General features: G+C 37.7%; 2 protein-coding genes across 2 annotated transcripts in view; both read left to right on the forward strand.

The window, feature by feature from the left end:
- The window catches only part of LOC593927 (synaptic vesicle glycoprotein 2C), an 11057-nt gene extending 336 nt beyond the window's left edge, over positions 1 to 10721 (forward strand). The window contains exons 2-11 of the mRNA XM_030989333.1: positions 628 to 853; positions 1485 to 1529; positions 2076 to 2237; positions 2663 to 2825; positions 3626 to 3893; positions 4746 to 4829; positions 6177 to 6355; positions 6763 to 6977; positions 7966 to 8125; positions 9392 to 10721. Coding sequence (XP_030845193.1) covers positions 769 to 853; positions 1485 to 1529; positions 2076 to 2237; positions 2663 to 2825; positions 3626 to 3893; positions 4746 to 4829; positions 6177 to 6355; positions 6763 to 6977; positions 7966 to 8125; positions 9392 to 9575 — 1545 coding nt within the window. The 5' untranslated portion in view covers positions 628 to 768 and the 3' untranslated portion in view covers positions 9576 to 10721. The remainder of the gene's footprint in view (positions 1 to 627; positions 854 to 1484; positions 1530 to 2075; positions 2238 to 2662; positions 2826 to 3625; positions 3894 to 4745; positions 4830 to 6176; positions 6356 to 6762; positions 6978 to 7965; positions 8126 to 9391) is intronic.
- Positions 10722 to 14248: 3527 nt separating this feature from the next.
- On the forward strand, positions 14249 to 20492 carry LOC100890578. The gene is made up of 2 exons (XM_003725806.3): positions 14249 to 17242; positions 19741 to 20492. Exons 1-2 carry the CDS (start codon positions 14891 to 14893, stop codon positions 19969 to 19971), a joined length of 2583 nt encoding a protein of 860 aa, XP_003725854.1. The 5' UTR covers positions 14249 to 14890; the 3' UTR covers positions 19972 to 20492.
- The last annotated feature ends 1752 nt before the right edge of the window (positions 20493 to 22244 follow it).

The following is a 22244-nucleotide window of genomic DNA, read 5'->3' on the forward strand; positions in this document are numbered from 1 at the left end:
TCAGTGTATCAATCATCCAGTGTCTCGTTATTATTAGTTTTGAAGCAGTCTACGCTAAAGCAAAATGATAAATCATCCACCTGGATATTTTTTCCAACCTTGTTTCAAATAAAAAGAAAGGTAGACTCGCTAGACCTAATTTAACAATAAAGTTATTATTCCCTGTGATCAGTATTACAGTAAACAAAAATTCATGGTCTTTCTGGATTTTGTTTTTGTTGTTGAAAATGTGGAAAGATTTCCTTTTGTGACGGCCACTAATGCTAACCCTCGCCCTATTTCATCATGTTTTGTATATCATAGAGTTTTAGACTATTATCATTCTAAGTAATAGGGTATTATTAGCTGTATCCATATTTTTTTCCCTCCATTTTGGGTGGCTGTCGCAAAAGGAAGTCTTCCCGAAAATGCAACTGTCAATTTATTAATTTTACTAGAAATAATATACCAAATGGTTATTACTATGTAGGGTGTCGACTATCTGCACCAAGACTGAGTTGCAATTGTGGCAGCTGAGTTAAATTTTGCATTTGCATACATATTACATAATATATTTTGATGTTTTTTATGCAATTTTGATTATCTCGGGAGAATCATGTAAATATTTTGTTCTTATTACATTTACAGGCTTGGCAGTATGTAGGCAGTTGGCGCTGTGACGCACAGAGGCAGTAAACCTTTACTGAAGTCTGTTTCTAAACGACTACTTGAGAGAGGTGATCTACACAGGATTGAGGACGAGGTGAGGTGTTGTACGGATTCGATGCAATGTCTAAATCTTCCAGTCACCAACATGTTGCCTATACAAGACTCGAGGAAGATCATGATGGAGCCGTACAGATCAAAGATAATGGTATGTGTTCCAGAGAAGGGTAATGGCAGTTTAGGGGGGTGATTCTTAGGGTTATTGTTGAAATATTTTTTGTTTAAAAAAGGAGGAGAAGGAAGGAGTAGGAGAAAGAGTAGCAGGAGGAGAAGGAGAAGGAGAAGGAGTAGTAGTGGTGGTGGTGGTGGTGGTAGTAGTTGTAGTAGTAGTAGTACAGTCAAACCTGCTTTAGTGACCACCTGTCTACAAAGGCCACATTTTTTGTTTCCCTTGAAAATGGTTTCTCATTGAAACATACACTAAAGGAAACTGTCTACAAAGACAACCTGTCTACAAGGACCACTGTTTATGTTTCCCTTGGGTGGTCGCTATAGACAGGTTTGACTGTAGAAGTAGTAGATGAGACCCCCCCCCCCCTCCCCCACCCCCTCATTGACTTAAGCAGTCGGTCTCTCAATTGATACACTTGCTTTCTTAGAGTCAGGTAAAACAAACAGCAAATCTCCACAAACTGATACAAAATTATAATATGTTCAAAATCATCCTCTACAAGGCACAAGAGACTGCTTGTGACAGTGGGACAGGATTACTATTATGAGTTTGCTTTCTTTGCTCATTCAATTGCTCTTTCTTTTTTTGGTTTGCTTGTTCTCTTCAGGAAACCCAAACAGGGGAAACTTTAGCAGTGCAATAGAGGCTGCAGGTGAGCTATATCAGTTGAAACTTAATGTTAATCTTAATGAGACTTGGTAACATTGTTCAGATGAGAGTAAATGGTGGTAATTTCTGCTAAAGTAGTGACTTCAATGCTAGATGTACAATTAGATAATCTGAAAGTTTGTATAAAAAACAGACTTCTGGTGTGTGGATGGACAAACATATGAGTGATGCCTTAGAGATCCTCAGAGTTTTGAAGACATCGTTCTTTCAGGATCCATTTAATTCAGATAGATTATGGTTGGCAAACATTAGTCAATAGTCATGTCATCGCATTGATGATATTGTATGTATTCTAAGGGTTCTTCTCTTTTTCCAGGTTTTGGAAGGTTCCATGTCATTTCACTTGTGGTGTGTGGTTGGGCAAACATGAGCGATCCCTTAGAGATCCTCACAGTTTTGAAGACATCGTTGAAAAAACAGTTCTGTTCTTTCAGGTTCCATTTACTCCGGATAGATGTTTAGCAAACATTAGTAATGTCATTGTAATGTTGATATTGTATGTATTCTAAGGGTTCTTCTCTTTTTCCAGGATTTGGGAGGTTCCATGTCATTTTGCTTGTGGTGTGTGGTTGGGCAAACATGAGCGATGCCGTCGAGATTCTCAGCGTGTCCTATCTCCTCCCCAACGCCTCCAGAGATATGCATGTCAGCAGCCCTCAGAAAGGACTTCTTACTTCCATCATCTTTGTCGGTGAGTGCAAAAAATTCTTTAACCTAACACATGAACACTAAAGACTAAGAATAATAATAATAATAATATGTCTTGTTTACCCAGGGTAGCCTCATCAGTATTCATACTGTTCTCCCTGAGGGCCCTGCAATCATATTATTACCTTGGTCATCGGATTTAGGCTTACCCGCACACAATGTATGCACATTCTCCACTCCCTGGGGAGCATTCCAGCCAGGCACATATCTGATCAAGACTCATTCAGATATGCCGCTGTAAACCACTGCAAACATAATGCTGCGGTTTATACAGGGACTTAAAAAATGTTTTGAACATCCAAGTCTCTCAAAATTAACAAAAAGTAATTATATTAAGGGTATTTCTAAAGTCTGTAGAAGACAATGAACAAAGTTGTTCATTCTTTTCCTATTTTTTCCTTTTTTCAGGTATGCTTGTAGGAGGGTACTTCTGGGGGTCTCTGGCAGACATCCAGGGAAGACGTCAGATACTCATCTACTCCTTAGCCTGCAACGCTCTCTTTGGTCTCTTATCTAGTGTCTCGTATAACTTCTGGCTGTTTCTTCTAATGAGGTTCCTCAGTGGAGTAGGGTAAGGTTCATGGGATAGGTTTCATTTTGACCCTTTGATTAGTGTTGCCAATTTGAAGATCGGCTTGTTGTGTGCCCTAAAAAATCCCTGACCTGATAAAGAATTCTTGTATGATCTTTAATCTCAATGGGACCTCTAATATAACAAAAGAACTTCCCAGGGTTGCCAATAAAAAAGAAAAAAAAATCATAATGTTTACTTAGCCTTTAAAAATTCCAGACCAGACTAAGAAATCTTTGCATATTCTTCTTATGTTAAAAGTAGAAGAAGAAGCCCTTTCTGTTAGAAAAAAAAATGTAGAAGTAAAGAAAAGTCTAACAGTGTTGCCAATTTTATGAAGATGAGTTAACTAAGTCAGCCCATAAAAATCACTTACGGAAGAATTCTTTACAGAATCTTCTTTTCTTGACGTGATAATTATTTTGTTTAATGTTGTAGTGCCTGTCTTCATCAGCTATCAGCTTCCATCCCGATCGCAAATTTCCAGCTAATTTGCGTCTTCATCAGCTCGCAGTTGCAATTAGCAGGATATTTGTTGAGATAATTATCCAAAGATATCTTGGGCTAGTTTGCAAAATATCCCTCTATTTGGCAAAATATCCCGCTATTTGTCCGGTGCATCTTCACCAGCCCAAAGACTCGCACTATGCGCGAACGCTGAGCAAAATATCTGGAGCTGATGAAGACGGGATAAGTATTACTTCAGGCTTATTTCCCAAATCAAAAATAGCGCGCTATTTGGCAATCTCTAGCTGATGAAGGCACACCTAGTGAAGAATCTTTTTCATTTCAACATCCAGTGTCGGTGGCTCCATACCCGTCATCTTCTGCTACTTCAGTGAGTTCCAACCGTCCAGACACCGTGGTGCCATGATCAGCGCTTTGGCAACGTTCTGGATGGCCGGTAACATCGTGACTGCTGCCCTCGCTTGGGCCGTCATACCCAGGGATTCCTTTGTGGCCAGCATGGAGACGTGGAGGGTTTTCGTCGCTCTGTGCTGCATCCCTGCTGCGTCTTCGGTCGTCGCCTTCCTGATGATGCCCGAGAGTCCAAAATATTTACTGGAGGTAGAGACCCTTTTCTATATAATTCATCTCTCTTCATCTCCTTCTTCTCCTCTTCCTCCTCCTCCTCCTCTTCCTCCTCCTCCCCCTACTTCTTCTCCTCCTCCTTCTTCTTCTTCTTCTGCTTCTCCTTCTCCTTCTATATTATACAAGCATTGCTCTTTAATAGGTTCCTCATATTTCACTTTACTCATTATTTACTTTTGATTTTCCCCATTCAGCAAGTTTTTCTGATGGCCCACATCGCTTTGGGTCTTTTTCTATGAAATTTAACAGCAGCATCGAAAGGGTTAACAATAGATGAAATCAAAGATTGTACATGCACGAGTGGCAACAGGCCTCGAGGTTTTAGGGCTCAAGCTTCCACCCCCCAAATATTTCTTGAATTTAAATGAATTTAAGCGAGGCATATGTAGAAAGTTAATACTAGAACCTCCAAGCCCTCCTCCACCCCCCCCCCATTTTTCTTCTAGAACCACACCTCGCAAGTGGCCAGTACCTCTGTGGTCAATTAATTACAAAATGTAACTTTAACCCTATACCAAGCTCTAAAACAAATTGAAGCTAAGGCCCAAAATGTAACCTAACTAATAATTTTGATTGATCTAACTCTAACCTCACAAATCTCTTATTTATGAGGCACAAAATATACATTTACCTTAGAGGACTTTCCTCTGAGGTGAAATTATCACAGAATCAAACAAAATTGAATAAAAATGTTAGCAGAGCAGAATATAAATGATATCTGATATGCTCAATGCGTTGAAAGTTAGATAATATGCAGCTAGTTCTAAATATACATGTATGTCCCTGAATTAAGAATATTACCTTTGTTCATTATTCTTTTTTTTTCAGAGAGGAGAAGAGACAAAAGCCTTAAATGTTATGAAGAAGATGTACATGCAGAATAAAGGACTGTCAAAAGCAGATAGTTATCCAGTAAGTATGAAACTTAATCATAGTTTTGACTCATTACCTACAGGGAAACAATTGGTTCCTATATCCATAAGGGAGTAAGAGGTTTAGTAGACAACAGGGGGGTGTTTCACAAGATTCTAAGTCTAACTTAACTCTAAGTTGGACTTGAATATTATGGAGAGCCATTTGTAGCCGTATAATAAAATATGTTCAAAGGTGAAAATTCAAGTATTTTAGACTTTTCATAAATTCCACATCAAGAACATGAAATCTCCCATGATAATAGAAAATATGAAATATATGCCTTTTAAAAAATAACTTTACAAAATATTTTCAAGAATGTAAACAGCTTTCCATAATTGTTAAGTCTAACTTAGAGATAAGTTCAACTTAGGATCTTTGTGAAACACCCCCCAGAATAATGAAGGGAAATCTGGAAATAGAATTGAAATAGAAAATCAGAGAAGTAGTCAGGTGAAAGTTGGAATAAAATTCATCAGAAAATTAGAAAATTATGAATTTGTTAAATGTTGTAATCACTATGCATGTTCATGTAGGTATGAGAATCTCAATGTGGTGAAAAAATCAATTAAGACATTTTCTTGGACTACTCTCCCATTTGTTACACCATTAAAGGTGTAGACCAGTTTTGGAACGCCCCCCCCCCCCTCACAAAATGAAATAGAAGCTCTTATTACCAATCCTGTGAAAGAATATGTTTTGCTAATATGTGATGATACAAATTTTGCCGGGAAACTGCCTACTAATTGATATATTTGGTAAATTATCATATCGATCCAGGCTGGATACTGGATAGATATCGCGAATCACTTCAACATTAAATATTTGGGCATATATTTCTGCTTTTTTGCAAATTTAGGTTGAAGTATTGCCATCTAAACCTTTGAAGGCAATGTTTAAACAATATTGAATGGATATTTTGCACCCAAAACCCTTGAACCGCAATTTTACCACTACTGGTCTATACCTTTAAGTATCTTTTTTTTAAAACTGATTCTTCTGTATATTTAACTTGACTACTTGGATCAAATTTTACAGAATTTCATTTTGATCAGTTGCCATGGTAATGGTATGGTAATGGTTTTATTAAAAATTCATTTGCAGCCAGATGGCTGAATTGCAAAACTTTGTACAGTTGCTTGATATTAAGTTGGTTAATGATAGAATCAGAAAAATAAGAGAAACGGGTCAGTGAAAATTTTTGTTTGTAAAAAACCCTAGAATCTGATCAAATTCCTTCATATAACCTTTTATAGTGATCAGGTTGTTTTCCTTTGTTTAAAATCAGATCAAATCGCAACTTATCATCTTCGTCACAATTTGCTCTCTTTTTTCCAAATCAATCAGATTCGATATTTAATAGCATCAAGCAAGGAAGAGAAGCAGATGATGAGAAATGATGTCAAGCGAGAGGGCTATTGCAATCAGACGTCTTCGCTCTTCCAAGCTACCTCTGATCTGTTCCAGGGTCCACTAGCAAGAACGCTAATGTCAATGCTCACCATTATCTTCAGCCTCTCATTTGGGTAAGGCCCTCATTAAAGGGCAAGTCCACTATGATATTTAGTTGATGAATAATAGAATGAGAAAAATGAGAGAAACCGGTCAGTGAAAATTTGAGCAAAAACCAAGTGCTCTTCCAAAGAAGTTTGGATATTGTGATGCTGGCTTTAACTCTGTCAGCTGTAACCAATTAACACACATTGCATTTCAAGAAATGTGTGTATTGGGTTTTTACAGACGTGTATCAATCAGATATGATTATTTACATCTGAGGACCGACCTTTAAACGTCACCATCCGAAAGACGCCTCCTCGACTGAATCAAACTCTTGCCATGCACCCATTTATCGCCTGGCCCTGGGTGGAGAGTGGCAAATGTGGATTGATGTCTTGCCAAAAGATGTATAGTTTATTTGTTTTATACTTTTCAGGTACTACGGCCTATGGATGTGGTTCCCAGAGTTGTTTAAGAGGGTGGAGATGGGTGGCTCGGCCTGCAGTGAGCTCAAAGATTCCGTTGCGGCGCCCTCTACAGACACAGAAGACAACATTTACAAAGATGGCTTCTTTACGGCCCTCTCCAACCTTCCTGGGAATCTAGTGTCTATCTTTCTAATGGATCGGCTGGGCAGAAAGTTCCTCTTAAGTAAGGATGATTGAAAGAGTTAACTGACGAATACTTAACAGGGAAATATATATACTGTATCGATATAATAATAATGATAATAATTACATTTATAGGGCGCTTTATACAGGCATATATAAGCGCACAAGTGGCACTGTCTAACTTAGTATAATTATTCAACATGTTCAATAGCTTAAAAGCAACAAAATAAAATAAAAAGATTACTAATACATACAATACAATTCAGTTGAATGGAATTAACTACTTGTGTGCCCCTCCAGTATAATATAACTGATTAAAATGGTGGGTTTTGAGAAGGGTTTTGAATGATTCAATGGAAAGATTACGAGGCATAAGAATGAAACAGAAAACCACCCCTTTGCTCTGCAGACTTGCCACTCATGTATGTGCCTACACACGATTGTAGTAGTTCCTATGTTCCATGACAAAGTCAATAACACCATGTGGTAACCTGTGGAACATTTGCTGATATTCTTTCATCAAACAAATCCCCTAAATCAGTTCATGTGTGATGCATTGAACCAAGTCTAGTAACCTACAGAGAATTTTTAATTCATTCATTGTTGGAAGGCATAGCAGTTGTTATCGAATAGAGATAAATATAGTATTATACAGTAGGCTTACGGAGGATTCTCCCCCTCTCTCACATGGTGCAACCGTAGGTCTACTGTATATCTACATCACCATGCAAGCCGATACTTATAAGCAGCATCTGAATATAGTATTGTTTCAGTTCTTCATGAATGAAAGAGTAGGTATTGATGTTTCATTGGGTGCCCACAGGGTCGTAAGAGCTATTTAACAACAGTAATGGCCTGCTTGCGGGCAGCCGACAATTTGTATAACATCAAACTGGTCACAAATGAACTATCGCTCTAAGGTCATGGAATGGAGAAGAAAAAAAATGTTTCGAAAACAGGTATAACATCCCTCACCTTTATAGTAAGAAATGTTCTGATGACCTTTGACCTGCAAAATTTCTTTCCAGCTTCGAGCCTCATCATCTCGGGCATCAGCGTGTTCTTCATATGGTTCTTGGAGACCAGGATGCAAGTTCTTGTCGTGTCTATTATATTTGGCGCCATCTCTGTTGTGTCATGGAACAGCCTCAGCGTGCTCAGCGTGGAACTTTACCCCACTGCCTACAGGTATGGTCTAGAATCCCAATGTGTGTGTGGGTGTGTGTGTGATGGTGTGTGAACATGTAAAGCAGTTGTCACAGACATGCACATCTAGGGGTATGAATGGGGGTAGGGGGGAGGGGCTCGTGTCCGCTGGTGATAATTGTTCAGGGGGGTGTTTTACAAAGACTAAGATCAAATTTAAGTCTGACTTAATCATAGCAGGCTGTTCATGCCATTGTTCACTCTCACCATTTACTGGCATTAGTCTCTCAAGGGACGTACAAATTATGGTCACAAATCTACAGAATTTACATTTTTTGATAATTCATTATTGAAGGAAACAATATTATTTAAAGTTCATAATGGTAAGAGCAAACAGTGGCATGAATGGCCTGTCATAGTTAAGTCCAACTTAAAGTCGATCTTAGTCTTTGTGAAACACTCCCGGGTCCCTCGTGTTTCCTGGCGATACGTGCTCCAGGTTACATTTCGTCAAAGATGAAGATGCAGCCAGTATTGGGGCAGGTGATCTGGGACCCGTTTCCCAAAGCCTTTTTCCAATGACAAATGACAAATGTCAGTGACAAATCTGCTGATGACCGATCAGAAGCAAGGATTTCAGTAGCTTGTAACATAAACCGGCATTTATCATTGATGACAAGTTTCGTGAAACACCCCCCAGTTTGTAATTTTGATGCCCCACCCACCAAAGGTGGCAACACTTCAAGAGCCGTAGCTTCTATGAAATTATTCCCTAGGGAAGAACAGAAATTTGTTGATGTTTATGATTATTGATTGATTTATCTAAAATTGCAATATTTCTTTATACAAGTAAAATTTGAAGCTTATATTTTGAATACAGTATATTGACAATGTACCCTTAAAATAAATACCATTTTGTTTGGTGACTGGTGCCCTTTAAAATATGGGTGTTACCTTTGTCTCTTTGTCTTTGCAAGAATACAGCATTATGAGAGCTATCAACACTGAATTGGACTATTGATTGATAAAAGATGATTGATTAGATATTAATGAAAGCATTATCGTCACCTGTTGCACTCTGTTTTTGCAGGAGTACGATCGATAATGAATCAGATTATTTATTAATAAAAGGTGATTTATTAAATATGTGTAATGATTAAAGCATTATCGTCACCTGTGTCAACCTGTCTTGGCAGAAATACAGTATTAGGAGTGCAATCGATACTGAGCTGTATTATTGATCAATAAAAGTGATTTATCTTTTAAATAGTAGCTTTATCGTTGGCTTGTGTCGCTTTGTCTTTGCAGGAGTACAGCTCTAGGAGTACAAGGCATTTTCAACCGGACTGGCGCCATCATAGGCAGCCTGATGTTCGGTATACTGATAGATCTTCATTGCGCCGTGCCTATGATCCTCATTGCATTCATGCTGGCCGTCGGTGGTTTAACGGCCTTCACCTTGCCAAACACAACCAAGATTGAGCTGAAATGAATCAATGAGACGGGCTGGTATTCTTGAAAGCAGACAAACTAAGGGGCCAGGGACCCATATCACAAAGCCTTTTTTCAATGACAAATGACAAAAATCAGTGACAAATCTGCTGATAACCAATCAGAAGCAAGGATGTCAGTCGCTTTATAACAAAAACTGTCATTTGTCACTGATGACAAGTTTTGTGAAATGCCCCCCAGAATTAACCTATTGTGTGCCAAAGTAGCCAGTTGGCTCATTCACTTGTTTGCCAAGTGTGCTGATTGGCACAAAGAACTTAATATTATCCCTGTGTACTGTTGATGCCCCATGCTATGACCCATTCATGTTTTATTTGACAGATATTGACTGGTAGAGTGTGTAATATAACATTCTTTGGACTGCCTAAGGGAGTTATATTTTCCCAAGGGGTTATATTTTTACGGATTGAGGGAAAATATTTCTTCCTTGCCGCTCTTCAAGTATACCATGCATATAGCCGTGTTCACAGCTGAAACCTTGAACCAACTAATGAATAAATTGCAGCGGCAAAAGAAAAGCAATTTTAGATGTCAACGAAAGGCTTGACTTAGGCTGCTGTCTAGAATTTAGGGCAATGAAAGGCATTATGTCTTAATTGGTGTATAAATGCCATTTTATTGCCTGTGGTACATTTTGTTTGTATTTAAGTCAACTCTCAAGTGCAATTATAATTATACTTTGTTATGTTATGATAAGAAATGTTACCAATGTTTTGAGTACTTTGTTGTGATGGTCACATATTTGCATGAACTTGAAATGGTATTTTTGTAGCTCTAAAATGTATGGGGTTGATTATAATTACGTAAGATCATGATCAGGCATTAATATTTGAATGTATTTGAAAGGACCTTTATGTAGCTCCAAAACGAGTGGGTTTGAGTACAAAAGATCACAAACTAACATTAATATTGCATGAATTTGAAACGGCCTTTTTGCAGCTCTTAAACGAGTGGGGGGTTGAGTGTATACAGAAGATCATGAACTGGTATTAATTTACACTAATTTGAAATTTTTCTTTAGTAACTTTAATCTTGATGGGATTAAGTGAATAATAGATCACAGGGTAATACTAAGAGTCACAAGTTGAGTTTGAGACCATGTACTATGTAGCATTAATATGATGGGGAAAAAATAACAGTCACTAATTATGTTTGAAAGAATTTGTTTATGTTCGCTGATGTTTGTTACTTGTTCTCATGCCTGTTAAAGGTAATACAAAGTTTTGGTATGGGGTCATGAATTTGGTTCAAATGAACATATTGGAAGCATATGCGATCCTACACTATCCAGTGATCGTTGTCGCGGTTGAAATCGAGTCTAAAGTTATGAAATTGTAAATAATAAACTCTTTATGTTATATAGCTCCCTCTCAAGGTCAAGATATTAATTAAGCTATAAAACAATGTTTCTTGGCTAAAATCGACCGATTAGCTATTCCGGTTTGGAAATTACATCACAACTACATATTTTGAGATTTTCATGGTCGCAGCTACCATTGTACAGCCGTAGGCGCTACCGGTATTTGAAATTTATCAAAATTTACAGGGAGCACTGGTAAATTTTTATTATATTCAATTTTTCTTAAAAGCAGAAATGTTTTAGGGGCTAATTTTTCGAACACTTATAATACATCCACAGGGGCATCCAAATAAATCAACTTTGTGAAGAATCACTATCCGACCAGTTTTCAAAATTTCCCAAAACTTTGTATTACCTTTAATTCTGCCAGTTTTATTTGTATGTATCAGTTTTTTGGGGGCTGTATTCTGAAGGATGTTATATTTTAAGTTACTATGAAGTCAGTATTATATTATTTATTATATAAGGTCACTTTGTTAATTAATCACTTTAAAAAATGAAATGACACTGATCTACCGGTAAACATTTATGAGAGCGATGTGAGTAGGTATAGCGGTACGTTCACTTGGTCAGCTCTCTGTCTTCGCCTACAAACTGGCTTAGTTAAATCATGAAAAATGTGAATTTTGATAAAATATTTTTATAAGAATCAATAATTATGAATATACAATATTCAGAAAATAGTATCAATTCTTTAAAGTTCATAATAATTTTGTTTTAAATGTCATGCACGCAATATGATACAAATCATAACCTAGGCAAAGGCATAGGGAAATCAAGTTTTGGGGGATAAAATGGGAAACTAATGCATACGCAACTGATAAATAATGAGGCAATGACGTCACAAACTGACAACCAAATTGGCAATTTGTGTAGTGATTTCCATTGTTCCATAGTGTTTCATACTTTTTCGAAAATTCATAACTTCCTTATTAGTTATCCGACTTTACTCTAACTTTTTTTGATTGATTTGTTTTCTGTTTCTGCTTCTATTGAAAGTAAGTTATTTTTGGAGTGGACTTGGCCTTTAAGAAACACGCCTGGTGATGAAAAAAATATCCATTTTATGTGTTTTCGCATACGCGGATGATGTAATGGCCTTGATGAGACATCAAAGTTTACTCATACATTACAACCATTGCTTTGTTTCTAATTCATTTAGATTTGATATGGCAGCGTACATACATCTTTGATATAAAAAATATCATAGTTTTCGGGATACCATGTCCTGACAAATTTCCAATGTTTTTTTTTTCCATTTGAATTTCAGAAAGAACACAAAGCTTCATTTCTTTAATGAAAATCACTATTTCAAACAATTTATGATCATTTTATGCACATTATATTCATACAACTACATTTATATGGAAATTTGATACAGAAAGGTCACAGGGTATGAGATGAGTACATATTGCTGTGCCGGAAGAAAATTTACTTTTGAACTTTTAATCTATATGAGGTATTTTATTCATATAAGCAAATGGTTGCAGTTATTATATTATATATTAGGTCTAGTGTGTGTCTGTTTATTTATCCACACTACCTTTCTGTCTTTTTTTTTTACTGCAAAGTTATTTTACGGAATATGATTTGAAAATCAGTCTAAGATCATTTGAATTAAACTTATACTGTGAGAAAATGAAATAGAAATTACTCCTCCATTCCTGTTGCAAACTAAGATATTAAGGGCTTATGGTACTACAGTGCAAATCTAATTTGTATTTTTCATGGAAACAATATTATTGTATTTAAGATAACTGTGGCAAATACTTTGGTGGATAACTAATTTTGTATGTATTCATTCAAAATAATAATAAAGATATTATTATATGGAAGGAAAAATTTCTGTGTTGCTTCTTTCGTCAAAGTAATGTATACTTTTATTTCTTGAAACACAATTTCACTATAGGTTCAGGGCAAACGTTCTTTCTATAATTTTAAGCTTTGGTCACTTTAGGTCTTCATTGGTGTTTAAATTGTCCATCAAAACAAAAAAAATTCTGACCATATAATAGAAGAGAGAGAGAGAGAGAGAGAGAGAGAGAGAGCTAGGAGTGAAAGATATATATATAGAGAGAGAGAAACCTTGCAAAAGATCTCTAGGATAAGAATATTATTTTAAGTTTGATTGATAATGTTACTATAAACATCGTTCAGTCTGCTTTGTCCCTTTTCTCTGTTGCTAATTATGATCAATGTTATGTTAATGTGAAAGATTCTGTGAATATGTAATTTTTTGTGACACTGACTTGGCTTTAATAAAATGTTTCTCTATTTTTAGGCTATATTATTTGGGAGGATCGGAGGTCACTTACTCTTACATATGACCCCCCCCCCCACACACACACACACGCACTCTCTCTCTATCATGATATCCCTCTCTCTCTCTCCCCTCTCCCCCTCTCTCTCTCTCTCTCTTCCTCCCCCTTATCTCCATCCCTTTTAAGGCTTATCTGCCGTAGTTAATTACAGGAGGGATTAGAGCGCCCTGCAAGCTGGACAGGTGGTTATCTCATCAACTCAGCTCTCAGTTAACATAAGAAAAAGAGGATCATGAGGGACCAATGGTCACCGATTAGGCACTGTTTGTTATATAGATGGCGCAAGTAGCTACAAGTAGTGCAGTGGGCCTTTAAGTATGCTGTCGGACACCCCTCCCCACAATGAACTATATACCCGCCAAAATCCCCACCCTCGTAATTTATGCCTCGATCCCTCCAGTATTGCAAAATAATTGTAATAAAATCGTTACTCTTTCCTTCTAACACCGTATGCGACTTCAAAAGTTACAATAAGCGTTTTAGGGGATGTTTTACATTTAGGGATTTCCCGGGCAGTTTCCCCTGGTTTCCCCCTCGGGCCACCGCGTGTTCGTGGATTGTGAGAGCTGTTGAAGGGCGCAAAGTACGTGCCGAAAGAGGATTCGGAAAATTTTCGAGACGAATCGACACTGTTCGGGAACTCTGTATCACTCCAGCGCGTTTGACTAGTCTTTTCATGCAAGCCCGATGCTGTGCCGAAGTGTATTCTCCAAGTTATTAAGAGGGATTTAATACTCATAAGCTTTAATATTCCTCATCTAGTATTTCAATCAAATTATTTACCTTAAATGATACAGATGTGTACAATAAATTCTTTCAAAAAAATTTATTGGCAGTATTATCGGATTAGTCTACCACACAGGTCTGAAAGGTAAATTTATACATGACGTCAGTGCTAAAAATGACGCAATTCAGTAAACTCGTATGCACTCGGCCGTAAATTCGTTACGTATTCACGATCCGAACATATTGCACATAATATACTTGACTCGTACACGAAATAACATCTAACTGTAAAATCAAGCAATCATGTTTTTCTGCACGTAATAATTCAGCTTCGACGTATGTTTTCAGCAAGTTTTCTATGATAAGAAATGGATGTGGAAGATTATTCAGCTTGTTTGATTAACACTGGAAATTGTGAAAATAATCTAGCAAACTTCAACGACGTTGATTATGATGATTATGAACAATATGTTTCGGATGTCTCTCCAATTTGTGTGAGTATTGCCATTGGATCGACCGGCGATAAAGTTGTGCACAAAGTGGGTTATGACGGTGGACCGATTTGTGAGTGTGGTATGAATGAATGTCTGCACGTTAACGGGTGTAGTAACACAAACACTTTGAACTTGAACATCATCCCTCGCCCTCCTCTCTCTGACTCTAGCAAGATGAAATTTACTTGGCAAGCTTGGCATAGTTTTTCTCTAAATATGTCTGCGCTACATCAAATGGATCATGCTCTTCCACCTGACAACAAGACCGCAGCTCAACTTCGAGTTCAAATTTGTCATTAAACTAAATAGACTAAATAATATTAAATGCTGTTATTACAATGACTGAAATATTCTAAAACAGTTGTCTCAAGTTTTTGAAGAAGAAACCACCATAATGGCTGATGTTTTAGGAGCCCGTATTTCGCAAAGACAAAAGTTTGACAAGCAGAAGTGGTTCCACAAAAACGGACAAGAGAACCCTGCCTGTACACAAAATACAGGAAGACGGAACCAACGCAGTTGGAGAGAACATACCCGTCCTTCTTTCATGCGTTTAGATAGCGCGGGAGAGAACTCAGCAAGCAGTTGCGAGGATCTGAACGGAGCTTTTTCACCGGAGATTTTAGCGTCAAACCACTGCCGACCAAGATTCCAGGAGCAGGAACCCAGATCTTTCACAGAGACCCCACAAGGTGGTGGTCTACTAGACAAAGTGAAGTCAGCATTTGGGACGAGGAATCAATATTTGCCTCCGAGGAGAAGCGGCACGAGACACCTAGCTCAGCACACTTCCTCCGATAACTCAGACGCTCGACTTGCGAGTTTAGATTCGGTGGCAGAAAAGTTCACCAACATGAGCATGCCAAAGCCAAAGATGAATCCCCAGGCCCAGCACTGGGGTAACCCAATGCCCAACTGGCAGCAGCATGCCAATGGAAGTCCCGCCCATTATGGCGCCCAAGGCCAATGGGGTAGAACTGCAAATGATCAACATGATAGAAACCACGCCCCGATTTTTCATCCTTACCAGGGAATGAATCAACCGCCTTTGCTTTCATCGACGCAAAACTATCAAAGGAACTTTTATAGTCAGCAACCTTGGCAGCAGCATATGATGGGTGGAAATTGTCCACCCTACCCTCCTTTCACCTGGGGATTCAATCAATTTGCTCCCCCTCCTTATTGGCAGGGGCAACAAAGATCCCGCCCTCCATTTCCGTGCCAACAGTGGTTAGGTCCCCAGATGATGCAAGGATATGGAAACCAGGGTCAGGGACCGATGCCTCAACATCAAAGGGCTCAGTCTCCCGCTAAGAGGCAGAAGTGGAATAATCGACATGGTAATCGGCAAAGAACTTCCCCTCAGTCTAAGTCTAAGTCCCGATGCCATGTTGATCAAAGCAAGTCTAGTTCTACCCCAGCTCCTGTTCAAGCTACCAGTGACATTGAATCGTCTGTTGACCAGTCTGTGAATCTACAAGTTGATGCAACAGTGGTAAAAAGTGATGGACTATCATCAAAGGAGAAAACTACTGTTCATGCAAAGAAAAATGTAGAATGTGAAGTTAGTGACCGTGCAATATATTCAACAGAGAACGTAGGAAAGACAGAACAAGACGAGGAACATATTGCAATTCAAAATGAAAACATAGAGCGTCAAAGTTCATGTCTGACAGCAAAGAAAGAACAAGATTCAGAAGATACATGTATTGCAATTAAAAATGAAAACATAGATCATCAAAAGCCTGAAGTTAGCAGAGTGCATGATACGGATAAAACAGAGAGTGAGGCTATAGAGCGACACTCCACAATTGATCTTATCCTTGCTGACTACGAGGTGCAGTCCAGTGCTCCAGATAAAGTGACGGCTTTTTCATACAGCAGTGATTCCGGAGACTCTGATGGGGATTCAGACAGTGCTGTAGAAACAAACGCAGATCTTTGGGAGAGCTTCACAGCGAGTGACGACCCTTACAACCCTCTATGTGGGTGGCGCTGTAGCGATGGTATCCAGGAAGTCCGTCCTGGTGTGAAGACATCCATCCGAGACTGCCATGTCGACTCGGGAACGGACGAGGGCGACTGGTCAGAGACTGACAGCGATGACGACTACGATAGCGGGGATGAAAGTCCCGTTGATGATGTCGACGCAAGTCTTCATCGATCCTTCAAACTCTCCGATCCTCAACTCCAGGAACTCAGAGACAACCTCTCCTCAACTCCCAAAGTGAAATCAGAATCGACTTCCGCTCATCATCCATCCGTGGCCTTCATCCTCGGCTCGACTTCCAGTTCATCCGAGGACGAAGATGGTGATTGGGACACACTTGACGATCCCTCTATCTTGCAAGACGACCCTCTCTGGGACTCATTCAACCGAGCCCGGGATCCCTACAGCCCCATGGAGGCCTGGAAATTCCGTGATTCAAATCTGTCTTCCCCCGTTGCTCCATCCAGTCCCAGCCAAACCACGCCTATGAGAAAAGATTCCGTTGACGGACTAAGAACTTTGTTACTAACGCCAACAGAGCGGAAAGAGACACTACCTCAGTGTGAGGAACTATCCCCAAGGGACAGTGATGGGGAGAACTTTGCTATTGCCACTGTCAGGGTCCATTCAGCTAGAGACGACTTTGGTCTTGGTCTTCGAAAGCCTGTGGTCTGTGAGGTGGCTATGAAGCGTGTCTCCAGTGCCAGCTGCCTGAGGAGATTTCAGTTGACCCCCAAAGACAAGGCTACCAAAAAGGTAAATATAAAATATGCATAATATCAAAGCATAATAATGAAAGTGGGGTCTTGTAAAGCGCTCATGTCTGTCAGACTTGACACTTGTGGCACTCCACAATTATTTATTACCCAGGGCAGCGTTTCATCGAACCGTCATAACTAAAAGTTTGCCGACATCCCATTGAAACACGTCTTAATTTTGATACACACATTTCAAAAGGATGTCGGCGACCTTGTACTTATGACTGTTTCATGAAGTGCTGCCATTATTTTTTGCATTGCTGTCATTTCGGCTCTCTACCATTTCAAAGAATAAACTCCTGCCATGTATTAGGGTGATCTGTTTTTTCTTATTCACAGTATAGCAGGCAGCGCACACTGATATTTCCGTCAGCTTGCAACTTTTTGTAATACTCCTGTATCTGAAAGGGATAAAGTTTTTTTTTTAAATTGCCTTTAAATTTAAGAATAGTGACTTTGACGTCTCTAACATGCTTGCAATGTAATGGTTTAGTTTCATCATTTTCAATCTCTAAAATTTCCCTTTTCTTCTGGCATGTACACTGTATGGCCATGATGCATGGTACATAGTACGGTACAACTTTTAATTCAAACTGAAATTACATGCTTGTAAAAAAAATTTTTAATCACCTTTTATGCCAGGGATGAAATTCATTCATAAATTATGGGAGCTCAAAAATGAACATATTTACATGTAGTTTTGTATAAGATTTACCCCAAAATTCCCAGAATTGCCAGTTTAACCATACCATAATACGAGAATCTCTGGCTACAAACCATTAATGGTTTCCGAGTTCTGACAACTTTCACTGAAGTTGCTTACATTGTAGTTGTGGGTTAATTCTGTTTGTTTGTTTTTGTTGTTTTCTTCTTCTTTCTTTTATTATTATTTGTGTACATGTAAGCATAGCATTACATGTGACTCATGTGTTTAGTGAAATGGCAGAATTTCTTACATGTACAGTACATGTGTATTTTCTCCTTGTTTATATGTAACAAAGAGTATAGTTGCATCAGACTACCATGATTAGTCACAACTCACAAGGCCTCTTCATACAAACTTGTCCTGTTCCTCTTTCGCAATGCATTCTCATGCCAAAGCGATAGGCCATTTACATGAAGTAATCAAATTTAATGCACATATCTTTGGTACTGTAAGTGCCTCGTTACAAATTATTGCATTCGCCTGTTATGAATATATAATTGTGAAAGGGTTCGAGATCATGACGACAAAATAGTGCATCCGGAGTCAGTGAAGTAGAGTCTGTACTTTATTATTTCTCATCATTAAACAGCCTCTGTAACAAGTCAATAACCAAAGTTGAACAAAATATTTAAATTGTGGTGAACTTACATAAAAGGAACAATTATATTAATACCAACAGAACAAATATTTAATCATTGACATTGTTTTGTAATATCATGCAACTAAATCTCAATCAACCCATTTATTATTATACAAAATAAATTACACTGATTGTTTCTTCTTCTGTCCAATATCATGAACTATATGGCACAATAAATTATAGTAATGATTCATTCACATATATAATCATAAAGCAACATAACATAGTTAATTCAACTCACCGGCCAATACTAGCCAAAACGCTAAACAATAGCGACCGTATGCTTGCTACCAAGTATCATATCCACAGCTCGTAGAATTACAGCAGACTTTAAACAAAGTCTGACCAAATTTCCTCCTACAGCAGGCCAAATGTACATGTGCTTGCAGTCCTCATAACATAGCTTAGAATGGCTGCCTGCCTGCCTGCTATAGCATGCACCAATGCTAGCAATCACACAAAAGAAATGCACTCATGCAAAGAGTTCAATAGAATCCTTATAGGGGGTACTCCAATTGAGTAATAGAGGTCCCCCCCAAAAAAGAGGGAAACATTACAATGGGAATCCCTCTAGAGGGGAAACAATACAATGGCAAAAAGAATTTCCGTTTCGGTTTAATAAAATTTGTTATTTATTATTATTATTATAACATGTGACTGAAATAATTTGTAGCTTGACATTTTACAAAGATTTATGCATTAAACTAAATTTGATTACATTACGAAAATGGTTTATTGTCACATTAAAAGCTGTATGTTTACCACATTGCATATTCCTGTCTTTAGAGTAGACCAGTAGAAAACAAAGAAAGAAAGAAAAGTGGAGGCAGAAGGAGACTTTCAGATTTGTTTTCCTTCACATAATGGCTGTCTCTTTGTACATGACACAAATGCATTACTGTAAGTGTCTTGCCTAGTTGTCAAAACTTCTGTTGACTTCACCCAATAAATGAATATATTTGATTGTGAATTTCATAATGGATGTAAATATCATATTCATAAATTATTATATTTATTGGTATATTCCTATTCTTTTTTTGTTATGATTTCACACAAACCCTCTTTATTGCAAAGACAAAAAATTATGATGGTCATATATTTTGGGGATTTTATTCCTTATTCTCTCTTTTTCATGGTTTTGTGTCTTTAGGTCCGCTTCTGCCCCAACTCGTCTTTCATCGTTCTCGTTGAGAAGGATTTGACATCCTGTGAAAACAACGCCACGATAGGAGCTGAGAACGACTGGCAAGCCTGTGCAAGGGATAGAATGCGATTCAAGGCTCGTATTGATCAACTTTCTATCGTACTCGACCCTGTTCTCACAAATGAACATCGGGAACAGGTCTACGCATCTCGAAAGGCTGTAGGAGGGTGCAGATGACACTTTGAACATTTTGTAAATTGATAAGTGTTTTTCTCGTGCAATGCAAGAAATGTGTTCTTTCATTGCATTACACATGATATACATTTTTTTATTTCATGTCATTTTTATTTTTTATTAAGGCTCTACATGTATACAGTGGATTATCCTGATAAAGACAACTGTTAAACTTTGTTTCTTATAGTTTACTTAAGAGCCTTAAAGACAAGATGTCAAATGATACTATTCAATAGAATAAAAAGATTCCTGTGGTCCCACGAGTGTGTAATTACAAGAGTCCCTGGTATAATAACTACATGTACTTTAATACGAATGTACATGTAGTATATTGTGAAAGCTTAAAGATCTCTAGATAAGACTTTGTATTCTATTGTTTTACAGCCCCTTTATAACAAGGTGTCAATAGAAAAGAGTAAGTCCAGGGTGGTGTTTCACAAAGATCCTAAGTTGAACTTATCTCTTAGTTGGACTTAACAATTATGGAAAGCCATTAGCATCATTGAATTTTTTTTGTAAAAGTTATTTCAAAAGGCATAAAATGTTGATTCAAATCATTCATATATTTTCTATTATCAAGGAGATTTCATGTTCTTGATGTGGAATTAATAAAAAGTCTAAAATACTTCAATTTTTACTTTGGGGAATATTTAATTTTAAGGCGACAGATGGCTGTCCATAATTGTTAAGTCCAACTTAGAGTTAAGTTCGACTTAGAGTTAAGTTCGACTTAGGATCTTTGTGAAACTCCCCCTGGGGTCCCAAAGAGTATTTTATTTTCCAAGAGATTCAGCAGTAAAGCAATAACTATTGTAGTATTGTATGTTTGGAGCCAGGAGGGCCCTATCTCTCTCTGTAACACACAGTTACATCCTTCTGGCCCTGAACAGACAATATTTACTATTATAAAACTGTAAAGATTAGATTACTGTTATTACACAGTCTAACATCGCTAAACCTACTTCAGACTAACTCTAAACGACCATTTCTTGGCTCTTACAAGTGATTGTATAGTCTTTTGTTGGTAATGTCGGCCTCGATGGTGGGACTGGTGATTAATCTATTGTTTGAAAGCACTTTGGTAAAACGGTGTCAATAGACCAAGGTAATTTCATTGGACCCGAGGAGAAGATAATTTGATTCTAGGAATCCATGGGTACATGGGTCCAAACTCTAGGAATGTTGGGCGTCGGCTGATTGAACATGTACTTGAAACTTTTGTAGAACTAGATTATCAGCCAGTCATGTCCTGTCGACTACTAAAATTCCTTGTTCCTTACGGCTTGATGTACATAAGACACTCGGGTCCCATATCAAAGGGTTTATTTTATTTCGGATGTTGTGGATTTCAAAGTGAGAAGTCAACATCTACCAAATTATAGTCTTATTTTTAATTATTTTGAATAGCTGTTCAAGGTAATCATGTGGTATTGCATTGCCACTCTGTATGTATTTTTTGGTCCTTGTGTTTCTTTTATCTGTCTTTTCTGCCTTTAGTATTCCATAAAGTGCCTTATAATGCATTTGCATCTGGGCCATGATATCCTATTATTTACATACAGTACATGTATAATCAGCTGTCATCCATTTCTAGATTAATATGGCCCTTTTGCGTTTACATTTGAGATTGTTATGTGTAGTGAAAATGATAATAATCAATACGAGTATCAATTATTAACTGGTATAAGCGACAGTTATTGATTTGTACTTAAAAAGGATTAATTCTGGGATGCTACATGTATTTGGATATTTCCTACGCACTTCAACGGTTTTATAGTCAACAAATGGTGGTCCATAAACAAATATTCAAATGTGTGAAATTGGAACGTGGGAGGAGTATGAACTAATAAATGCTACTAATATGTAGAGCATGGAATCCCTTCTGGCTCATCTCCAAGGCATGGTTAAGCCTAAGGGCCCTATGGTTTTTACATTATTGTAGATGCACTCTGGTGAAATCTGAGCCATTTTTTCTAATAATTTTTTAAAAGGGCACAAAAATGATTATTTAAACCTGCACATTAAAATGCAAGGTAGTGTCTGTGCCTGATTAAAAAATACTGGTATGTGCTGGTAGCTAAATATATTCAAAATCTGCATGTACATGCACATGTACTAAATCATTGTTTACACAACGGGTTTTTTTTTTGTTTAAATTTAAGGTAGCCATTTTTTTCTCAACTTTTCGAAGGCATTCTTATCCATGTGTATTGTTTTCAGAGACGTTACATTTTTATGTATGGAGATGGAGAAATTGTAGAAAATGAGAATAGTTG

The sequence above is a fragment of the Strongylocentrotus purpuratus genome, unplaced genomic scaffold, assembly GCF_000002235.5.
Source record: "Strongylocentrotus purpuratus isolate Spur 01 unplaced genomic scaffold, Spur_5.0 spur5_scaffold_18, whole genome shotgun sequence".
In the NCBI taxonomy this organism is placed as follows: Eukaryota; Metazoa; Echinodermata; class Echinoidea; order Camarodonta; family Strongylocentrotidae; genus Strongylocentrotus; species Strongylocentrotus purpuratus.